Raw genomic sequence first — 11,156 nt, forward strand, 5'->3', positions numbered from 1 at the left:
CAGATATCTATGCAATGGACAAAAGGAAGGAAAAGCTTTTGCCTGGGTGAGGTGGAAGAAAAATGCTACGCCAAGAAAATGGGGAGGGTGGGTGTTAAAAACCCTATCTGCCTTCGCACAAGCCCTTGCAGCCAAGATGAGCTAGTCCCTCCTCACTTCAAAGAATCTATGGATGACTCTGTCATACCACAAATACATATGGCTACAACAAATATTGGACTGGGTTTGTCTACCAGACTGGCCTCATTTGGGCATCTCTATAGTATGTAAATCAATCCTTCAAACTTTCCCCTTCATCGGATCTAGTTTGGCATGGCGCATAAACAATTGTAACTCTATACGCATTGGTATTGACCCATGGATGGGGGGGGGGGGGGGGAACAGGTATCAGCTGCCACCTGAACTGATTCAATATCTTCATCAGAGAGATACCATGATGATTGCACATATTGTTGATCATGAGTGCAACACTGTCTTCAGACAGAAATGGAGGTCAGCCCTTGAACAGGGCATTCCTATTCAATGGCAATAGTCTTGGCAAACTTATATAACAACATTTTCTGAAGCTCATGTGCATATAAATGACGATCCAGATGAGCTAGTATGGATACTAGCTGAGCATGGGAAATATACCCCAAACCTGGGCTACACCCACCTTCTCTCGGATCGCAAACCTAAACATACAAAATAATGGTGGCAACAAATCTTGAAAATTAAAAATCCTCTGCAGGCACATCTTTTCATTTGGAGTGTCTTAAGCAACAAAACCCCCACATGCAATGCCCTTTCGCATAGATCCATGCATTGCCCGATCTGGTGCATATTATGCAAGCAAGACTCTAAAAACAACGAGCACCTATTTTTGCTTTGTCCGATAGTCGCCCAATTTTTGCAAACTATAACACAACATCTCTCTATACAGAATGCATCGTAGGGTCCCACTATTCTACAAGCATGGAACAATTGGAACGCAGCACACCAAGGCTCAAAGAAACAATGCCTTCCTCTTATCCTCTGTTGGACTATATGGCTCACCCGAAACCACATAATTTTTAATGATGCAACTGTCCGATGGCCTCTTATCATTGCCAAGGCTATGGCAGCCTATCATGACATCCCTGAAGAGGAAAATTCCCACATTCGTAGAACCTCGGCCCCCAGACAGATTGAAAAATCCAGGCCATGGGCCTTCTTCGATGGAGCAGCCCAACCACATGGATGCGGAGGGGGTTTCATATTACATATCTCTGATCAACATTTCTATAAGGTCCAAATAGGACTAGGGGAGGGAACCAACAATTTTTCCAAGCTTATCACCCTCAAAAATCTACTCCACTTTGCACTAGCTCATGATTTCTCTACCATTCAGATTTATGGGGATTCAAAAATTATTATCAACTGGTTCAACAATAAAAATCATTGTCATGCTATTTCACTTCGACATATTTTTGATGAAGTCAAAAATTTCAAAGCAGTGTTTAACACAGTCTTTTGTCATCATATATAAAGGGAATATAATGAAGATGCTGACATGCTTTCCAATGAGGGCTCGCTACTACCCCGAGGCTTGTGGATGATCTCTGAATAGATGGGAGCAGATTTCTATCAATATCATCACAGGCCATATATAGATCAGGATTACCATAGGGTGGAAAGGCCCTAAATATATACATTTTTTGCTGCTTCTTCTTATTTTTTCTCCAAAAACTACGTATATATTTATTTTATGATATATAGACAAACATACTGAATATGTACAGGTTTCTATAAACAATCCTACAGGAAATGGCTTGGCCATCTATATCTTTGAGACAGTTGGTTTTGAAATGGCCATGGGCCAACAACACTTGCATATGCCTTGGGCATCTACTACATGTAATTTTTCCACATAATGAAAGATTACGATTTTCCCATTGGAAAAAAAAAGGAATTTAAAATTATTTTTTGTAATATTTTTAAATTAAAATTTAGAAAAAAATAAAATAAAATAGTATTATTTAAAAAAAATCAAAATTAGTAGTGAGAAGTGTGAGGGGAGCGTTAGTGTTTTTTAGAGGATAAATATAATTATTTTATTGATAGAGTTTGGAAAATGCTTCTATAATTTGATAGAGGCTTATGCCCTCTTTAAAGGGTTTTTTCAATCAATTTCACTTTATATCCAAAAATTGGTCAAGGTGGGGTCTCTAAGGTCATAACATTATCATTTTCACTTTCGTTGTTATTTACTAGACCTTAGAATTACTACCATTTTCAAATGGAATAATGCTCGTTCAAGCTCTAAGATTGATTTTAAAGTAGTTCATGTTATATACATGATAATTTAGAGGTGGAATTACTAGGAAGTAGTGTGACTTAATATTAAATTAGAACCCCCGTTATTAATGACTTGGAGACTAATCACTTGATTGTGTGATATGTGGGTAAGTGATAGTACACATCTCTATTAGGTAGGAGTAGTGGGTGTTAATGTTCATTCATGGTGGAATCTATGGCCTAAAACACTACTATGGGAAGGTATTTATTGGAGGATGAGATTGATTTGACATATAGGATGGTTCACATGGTACAAGCAATGGATTTGACCCTAATGGAAGTGGTAAATAAGGGTTTGGTTGAGATAGTTTAGCCTCCTAATATTATATGAGCTGATATGTAGTAGTGGATCATTGACGTCCATCCTTGTGTGGAGAAAATGGTTTGTAGATTCAACAATATTTGGTGTGCTAGCTTGAGGTAGTGCTTTGGGTTCCCTTGTCATGTTGTTTTAATGATATCGGTAGTTCGACTCTTCTACATGTGTGACTTGTTAGTGTTGTTTGACACATTTGTTTCCATGCGTGACTTTGGAGCTTTTACCAATTCGATGATTCTTAACGTTTCTCGATATTGTTTTGAGCTCTAGTAGCTTGGTCTGTGGTATATCCCTAGGTGTGCCTTATTTTGTTAGTACCATGGCAGGTGGCTTTCACAGTTAGTGTGAGAAGAACGAACAACTCTTCCCTTTTGGCATAAGAAATTGAGTATATTCAAGAGGCTATCTTACAGTTCCAGATTCAATCTTATCAATTTGTGTATGAAACTATTTCTACCATATTATCTTCATTGAACAAAGAATGTGGGTATAGAGGATGGAAGAGAATATCAACAGCCTGAGAAGTCGAACTCACGAATTGTAGGAAGCCAATAACAATGGTATCCCAATCCTTCATTTCTATATTTAATTTTGTTATTGTTTGAGTTTCTCATCCCTCATTTGAATATAGTTGGTCCAATTATTGATCCTATGGACTCTCAAGATGAAGAACCTCATCAAAATCATGTCTATGTTTGTTGGAGGTCCAATTTTATATGATGCTAAGACTTTATTGTCAAATCCACACATTTGATACTTATAGTGTAATTATTATGTTATCAAAACTTTGTTATAGAATCATAATTCGAAAATATTCTATAATAATAAATTACACTCTAAACCTTTTATATCACTAAAATAATACACTGGAAAATTTTCTTAACATAATATTTTCAATTACAATTAATTAAAAAAAAAATATTATAAAAAAAACCCTAAATATAAAAGTTTATGAATATTATAAAAAGAAAATCACCAATAAATAGCTATAATAGCTCTATAACCTTTTGGAACCAAAATATGCGAAATGAAAAATAAATTTAAAATAACTATAAAATTAAAAATAAATAAATCAGATTCTAATTGAATTTCCAGATGCTTATCCAAATAATGTCAAATGATTGACTTCTGAGATTCTATAATTTTTTTGAATAACACGTGCGGGCTGACGGGAAGAGGAAACTATTCTTATTAGGATTTCCGTTAAACATGTGAGTTATTTATAAAACAAAATTATGGGCTGACTAAAACAACCAAACAGCGTTATCAAGATTACTGTTGAACAACTGAGTGGTTGATAAGACAAAGATTTGGGCGACCAAAACAAGGAAAACCTGATATTAAGATTACCATTGAAGAAGTGTTTTATTTGAAAATACGGGCAATCCAACGGAACTCTAAAATAGATTTGAGAGATTCAACGACCAAAAAGATGGAAACAGTGTTATTAAGATTACCATTGAACAGGTCAGTGGCTGATTTAAAAGCTTAGCGAGGAAAATTTATGAACAGAGTGATTTGGCGAAAAATCTATTATTCTGAGGAGAAGTAAGCCAACCCGTTTCCCGCCTTCATATTACTTCCGCACTTGAGCTTGGCACAAAGCTTTTGAAGGTCAAAGTTTGTGACATCGTTACGATACAAAATTGCCGAACCCGAAGAACACCAGTGAACTCCAATTCCCCAATGAAATGGCATTAGAGACTACTCATAAACTAAATATACGGTAATGAATGGGTAAACGCAATCTAACAACCATATTTTCCAAATCGTTTTTTTTTTTTTAATTAAACTGAATTTGGTAATTATGCTTTACATAACTCTCTAGCATAATTGAATTTATATTTAGTTTAAAATCTTAAACGAGATCAAACAATGTCTTTCATGAATGATAACGGGAAAAAAACAATTCATTATTAAACTATAATAGTTTATTAATAAAAATATTTTAAAATTTTTAATATTAAAATTTATATATTTAAAAAAAATTAAACAAAATAATATAATATTAAAACATTTTAAATTAAATACATTATTGTACCTGAACTAATATATTTCATTCGTTGAGAAATTATGATGCATATCAGTGAGAATGATATAATTTAATAATATGTGTAATTATTGTGAAAGATAGTTTAATAATATGTGTAATATAGTGAAAGAGAATGAAGTAAAATTGCATATAAATTTATTTTCTAATTATTATATATATAAATAAATTTAATATAATGAAATAAATAAATTATATGTATAATTTATTTTGATAATTAATATTTAATTATAATTTTAGTTATAAATCAATTAAGAATATGTATATGAATAAATTTCATTAGTATTTAAAGATCATATTTATGTTTTTCAATTTGAAGTCTTAATGTTAACCATTCTTAAAGTGTCAAAGAAAGTATTTTTCCAAAGAAAAAAATGAACTTTTTATATAATCGATAAAAAGTTACAAGTATATGCAAGTGCATAATCGATAAAAAGTTACAAGTATATGCAAGTGCATTCAGTTTGCTTGTATGAGCAGATCATACAGCTGATCCAGAGAAAAGTTTGCCTTCTCTGTACCAAAACAAAAGAAAAGACTTTGGACATCTGAGTCAAAAACTTCATCACCTGTCCAGTTACTTTCTACACACATCCATAAGTACCAAAAAAGACCAAGTTCCAGAACGCGTATCTACTCCTGGGTCTCCTCGATGAGGAAAACAACCCATATATGGAGTATAGATACCGTGGAGGAATAGAAAAAAGAACCAACAGTTTGTCAAAAGACCGATTGTACATACATCCGGTTACATCAGTTGAGTAGCAAAAATAAAAACAGAAACATAAAAATAACAGCACAGACTAAACATAGGGAGGCTGATCCGACACACGGATCTGATCACGATCTTGTTCAACTATTTTCCAACTGCCCATAGTTTGCTGTAAACCATCTTTAGAAAGCCTGTCTGCAGATTCATTTCGGTCCCTGTAAATATGGCCAATTGAAAAAACATTAAAAGAACGCTTTAAATTCAAGATTTCTTCTAAAAGAGGTCTCAGCATGTAATTTTGGCATCTACTTTGTCCATTTACCCACTTTACAACATTTAAGGAATCCCCAAAGATCTAAACTGTGAAGATGTTCCTGTGAATAAGCCAGCAAAGAAGAAGTTTTAAGGCGGAAAGTTCAGCAAAATTGTTTGTTCCGCTGCCTAGGCCCACTGAAGCTCTTAAAGAATGATTTTCATTTAGGTGTATGATTATCCCTGCTCCTGCTGAGTTGTTCTGAGAGGCCCCATCGAAGTAAGCCCATGGGATCCCTGCTTTGATTTGTTCTTCTCTGCTCTCTTTAGTATTCCTTGCCTCCTCTGAATCTGGGATATTAGATAGGATAGCAGTACATTGGAGAGCAATAATTTCAGTCGGGGTTTCTTTGTCTGTAAAGATACACCTGTTCCTTGCTATCCAGACGCCCCAGCAAATGATGGGGGGCAAATTCTGTAGATTTCCATCTGTATACTGCCTCCACCATTTTTCCCAGGCCATGGATATATTATCACCATTCCAGTTCAGCTGCTTTTGTAAGAGGTTTTGGACCTCTCCCCATATTCTTTTAGCAAAGGGACATTTTATGAACAGGTGGTTTATCGCCTCCGAGTCAGCTTTACATAAGGGGCATCTCCCCGGTCCTCGCTTGAACCTTGACTGGAGAATATCCCATGTTATGATTTTCCTTTTTAGAGTACACCAGAAGAAAAGCCTGACCTTTTTGGGGCATTTAAGTTTCCATAATTGCTTGACCCACAATTCCGGTTCTTCCCATCCTTTTTTTGTCATTAAAAATTTGTACCCAAACTTTGGAGAGTAAGCCCCAGATTCCGCATGAGCCCAAACCAATCGGTCCGGGTTGTCTTTCAGTCTTACATTTGATCTGTTTAGTTCCTGAGTGAAAGCCTCCCACTCGTTCCACCAGTAGGGTCTGAGATCTAATTCTTCACCAGACTTCCATGCTTGCCCCCAGATTGTGGATTGACCGATCTTCTCAACCTGATTCAGATAGAGAATGTCCTTTGATTCCAGATGTCTGATTAATCCAAGGGAAAGAGCAAACTGTCCATTGCAGCCAACCCACGGGTCTTTCCCTATTCTCATATTTTCTCCATTTCCAACCTACCAAGCCAATCCTTGTTCAATAATTTTAAATGCCTCTGTAGTAGCTTTCCATACCACCGAAACATTCCTTCCATTATTATTTGGATTTTTGATCCATTCTTCCAGAGGAACAGGATCTACATATTTCCGCTTTACCACTCTTCTCCACAGGTTTTCTGAGTTGATCAAAGAAAGTATTTATGGAAGATATAAATCAAAATTTCTATTAAAAAATCAATATATAAAAAGGAATTGCAAATGTAGATTTTGCACTATCATTTTAATGAATAAAGATAAGTAAGATTGAAATTTTGAAATTTTTTTTTAGAATTTGAAGTGCTTGAAATTATAATAGAGATGACATGGTCTTGCAAATAATGTGATATTAAGTCGAAATTATATATGTCAAAAACCAGTATTGTGGGGAGAGCAGAGAGCAACGAGCGCTATGCAAAAGCTTAGCCAACTCTAGGGTTTGAAAACCTGCACAAACCTTGACATTATAGGAGGAGCAGCTGAAATGACAGATAGTCTCTAGTACGAAAAGACATGCAAGCTGTAGACGGGGGGCGAGAGATCCCCTCCTACTGGAATGTAATGGATGGAGAGTCAAGTGGGAAAACTAGCAAAAAACCAAGTTCCCAAGAAGTGGGAGGTCCCAATAATGGCCCTATCCTCAGAGCGAGATGGTAGGCAAGAAGTTAATGGTAGTGCCTGCCATGTGCAACAGAGAAACCCAGATTCATAATATCACTTAACAAACTGGAAAGGTACCGCAACTACATGGAGGATGACGTGATGATATGCAAATTCATAGGAGTCTGGACAATGGAGAAGGACTTGATCAAATGGATCCAGAAGAAATGGCAACCAAAAGGCCATGTAAAACTCAAGCTGTGAGCCAAAGGGTTTTTCATGGTAATCTTCTCAAACCTGCAAGACAAAGAAAGAGTTTTTGGAAACGATCCATATTTTCATTATAATGCAAGATTGTTCATGAGATATTGGGAAGAATGGTATAACCCAGATAAAGAGAGATTCATGGTAGCTCCTATTTGGTTACAACTCTTCGGTCTCCCAATGGATTTCTGGGATCTGGAAATACTAGAAGGAATCGAGAATTCAATAAGAAGATTTGTCAAATAGCAGAAACCACAAAAATGGGCCGATATACTTCATATGCTAGAATTTGCATGTATATGAATATATCATAGCCCTTCCCTGAATCAACAGAACTGGAATATCATGAAGAAATCAAGAAATAAACCTTGGATTATGAGCATATCTCGTTCCGATGCCGATAGTGCCATGAATATGGACACTTATTCAAAGAATGCCCGTTGAACCAAGAAGGGTCAGATCTAAAAGAGAATCAAATGAAATCCCCATAGGAGGTGAATGACGGGTTCCAAGAGGTCAATAAAAAGAGGAAGAACCCGAAAGGACACCAAAACCTAGGAAACAAAAACCAAAAACAACAGATCAGTAAAAATTGATATGAGTTATTGCAAGAGAAGAAGAAATAGAAAATGAAATAGAAATTATGGATTATCAAGAAAAAGAAAAAGAAAGCAGCCTGAGAAAATAAAAAACAACCCCAAAGAGGAAAGCCCAAATAGATCTGACAGAAAAAGAAGAGCAGGTAGGAATTGATCTCACCATAATAGAAGTAGATACAATTAGGGGGGAGGAGTTAAGTATGGAAGAGGAAGTTCTAAAAAAACTATTAAATGAATGCAAGAATTTGGATGAAAGATTCATCCCAGAGGACCAAAAGAAACTGTACAATGGAACCTTTCAACAATACAAGGCCAACCAAGGACAGAGATAAGTAGAGATATAAAAGAAACTAGGCATGCGACAAGAAAATTCACAGGTACAACAAAACAGAAGTAAAGGAGGGAAGAGAAGAGGGAGGAAAAATCTACAGGATTCAATCGAAATAATGGGAGAGATGTTGGTAAACAATGGAAGGGTAGTGCCGCTATCAGCAGTATTCCAACAACTCATCAAACTTACCCAATGATAGTACTATCATGGAACATAAGGGAGCTTAAATGCCGGGGAAAAGAGAGATACCTACAGAATCGATTGAGAAAGGAAAAGACTCAAATAATTCTTCTCTAGGAAACAAAGATAACAAGAGAAAAACTAGAGGAGATGCTACAGAAAACGAAACCTGGATATGAGAAGTAGCATTGGATGCAAAAGGAAGTGTAGGGGGCATCACAATCATAAGGAACCCGACAAAGGTAAAGGCAGACTACTGGATAGGAATGCAGAGAATCCTTACAGGTCGCTTCCAAGATATAGGGACTAAAGAATGGATCATAATCTCAGAAGTATATGGGCCGCATATTCCTGTAGAGAAGGATAACTTTATACAAATTATAAGGACATTAAGACAAATGCATGACAAAAAACTTTGGTTGATTGCAGGGGATTTCAATTTGATAAACTCCCTAGAGGAAAAAAAAGGTGCGATAAGCAGAGAAGAACCTAAAATGGAACAATTTAGGGATATATAAGAAGAGTTCCACCTGGTAGATATCCCTAAAATTAATGGAACTTACACATGGAATAACCGAAGTGGAGGAAATCGTCAAATTACATCACGGTTAGATAGATTCTTAGCAATCGAAAACTTAATAAGAAGAGATGTATATTATGAAGCGTCAATATTTCCATGCATGGGACCTGACCACTTGCCGATTAGATTGGAATTTGACTTGAAACAAGGGGAAACCATGAGACCATTCTGGTTTGAAGCATTTTGGCTGAGCGATGTGACCTTCTTAGAAAATTGAAGGAATGGTGGATATTAGGTAAGGAACAATGGGGAAACAAAATGCATACATTCAAACTACGCCTCAAAGAAATCAGAGGCAAAATAAAAAAAATGGAATAAGGAAGAATTTGGTAATATTCAACAAGACTAGGAATTGTTACAGGTAAGGATGAAAAGGGTGCAACAACAGATAATAACAAATGGCTACTCAGGATCCTTAGCGGAGGAAGAAGGACAACTGCTTAATAGTTTGGAGGAAAGGAGGCACCGGGAAGAGATCCTGTGGAAACAAAAATTGAGAGTTCATTGGCTGAGGGAGGGAGAAAGGAATACTAGATTCTTCTACAAAGTGATGATACAACATCGCCAGCATAACAGGATATTTTTATTAGTAGACCATGAAGGAAATTTCCTATTACAAAAGGAAGAGATGGAGAACTTATTGGTCCATCATTTCCAAAATATAATGACATGACCAAATCCAGAAAGGATAGAAGATATAAACAATAACACTAGGCATATCCCTCAGCTGGTCAATAAGGACCAGAACCTATCACTAATGAGGGAAATAACCATGGACGAGGTCAAGGAGGTGATTAAAGGATTAGAAAATAAAAAAGCACCGAGACCGAATGGCTTCATAGCAAAATTTTTCCAGGCAACATGGCCGATTCTAGGAGAACATATACTAGAAGTCATGGAGGAGTCCAGACGAGATAAAAGGATACACCCGACCCTGAACTCAACCTTCCTAGCTCTTATCCCAAAATATGACCACTAAGAAGAGCCTCAGGTGTTTAGACCTATAGATTTATGCAATGTAATATACAAAATTTTGTCAACAATAATGGTCAATCGCCTCAAGGAGATCCTCCGAGGTCTAATATCAAAAGAGTAGATTGATTTTGTTAAAGGAAGGCTAATTATGGATGGGTTAGTAATGGATCAAGAGGAAATCCATTCACTTAAGAATTTAAAAGCTAAAGGAATGACGATAAAATTAGATCTATCGAAAGCATATGATCAATTAAGCTAGACCTATCTCCAAGGAATATTGAAAGCCTTTGGCTTTGATCCTTGATGGATAAATTGGATCTATTCTATGATAGAAACCCTTGTGTTCTGAATTCTCTTGAATGGAGCTCCGACAGAGGCATTCAATGCAACAAGGGGGCTAATTGAAGGAGACCTGATGCTTCTTTTCTTGTTCATATTAGCACTTGAAGGGCTAGGAAGATATGTTAAAGAAAAGGTGCAAGCAAGACAATTCAAAGGTCTATGAATGTGGGGAGCTGCCTTGCCATTAACTCATCAACAGTTTGTTGGCGACATCATGATTTTCTGGCAAGCAACACTCAAGGAAGCCAGGGCTATGCTCGACATCTTGCAAGACTTCATGAATGCCTCAGGAACATATATCAACAGATAGAAGTTAGATATCTTCTTCTTCAATACAACAACCCAATCCCAAGCATTCCTCATAAGAAAAATGGGCTTTCATATAGGAACCTTCCCAACGAAATACCTGGGGTTTCTTCTAAGTCTACACTTGATTAGAGTGGAAAATTGGAAAGCACTTCTAGCAAATAT

At 36.3% G+C, this 11,156-nt stretch overlaps 1 protein-coding gene across 1 annotated transcript; it reads right to left on the reverse strand.

Annotated features, from left to right (window-relative positions):
- Nucleotides 1-5,752: 5,752 nt before the first annotated feature.
- On the reverse strand, nt 5,753-6,778 carry LOC149143141 (uncharacterized). The gene has a single exon (XM_089451700.1). It carries the CDS (start codon nt 6,776-6,778, stop codon nt 5,753-5,755), a length of 1,026 nt encoding a protein of 341 aa, XP_089307826.1.
- Between the last annotated feature and the right edge of the window lie 4,378 nt (nt 6,779-11,156).

Source organism: Pinus tabuliformis, chromosome X (assembly GCF_031772625.1).
Source record: "Pinus tabuliformis cultivar Carrire ecotype Pingquan chromosome X, CPIR1, whole genome shotgun sequence".
Lineage (NCBI taxonomy): Eukaryota > Viridiplantae > Streptophyta > Pinopsida > Pinales > Pinaceae > Pinus > Pinus tabuliformis.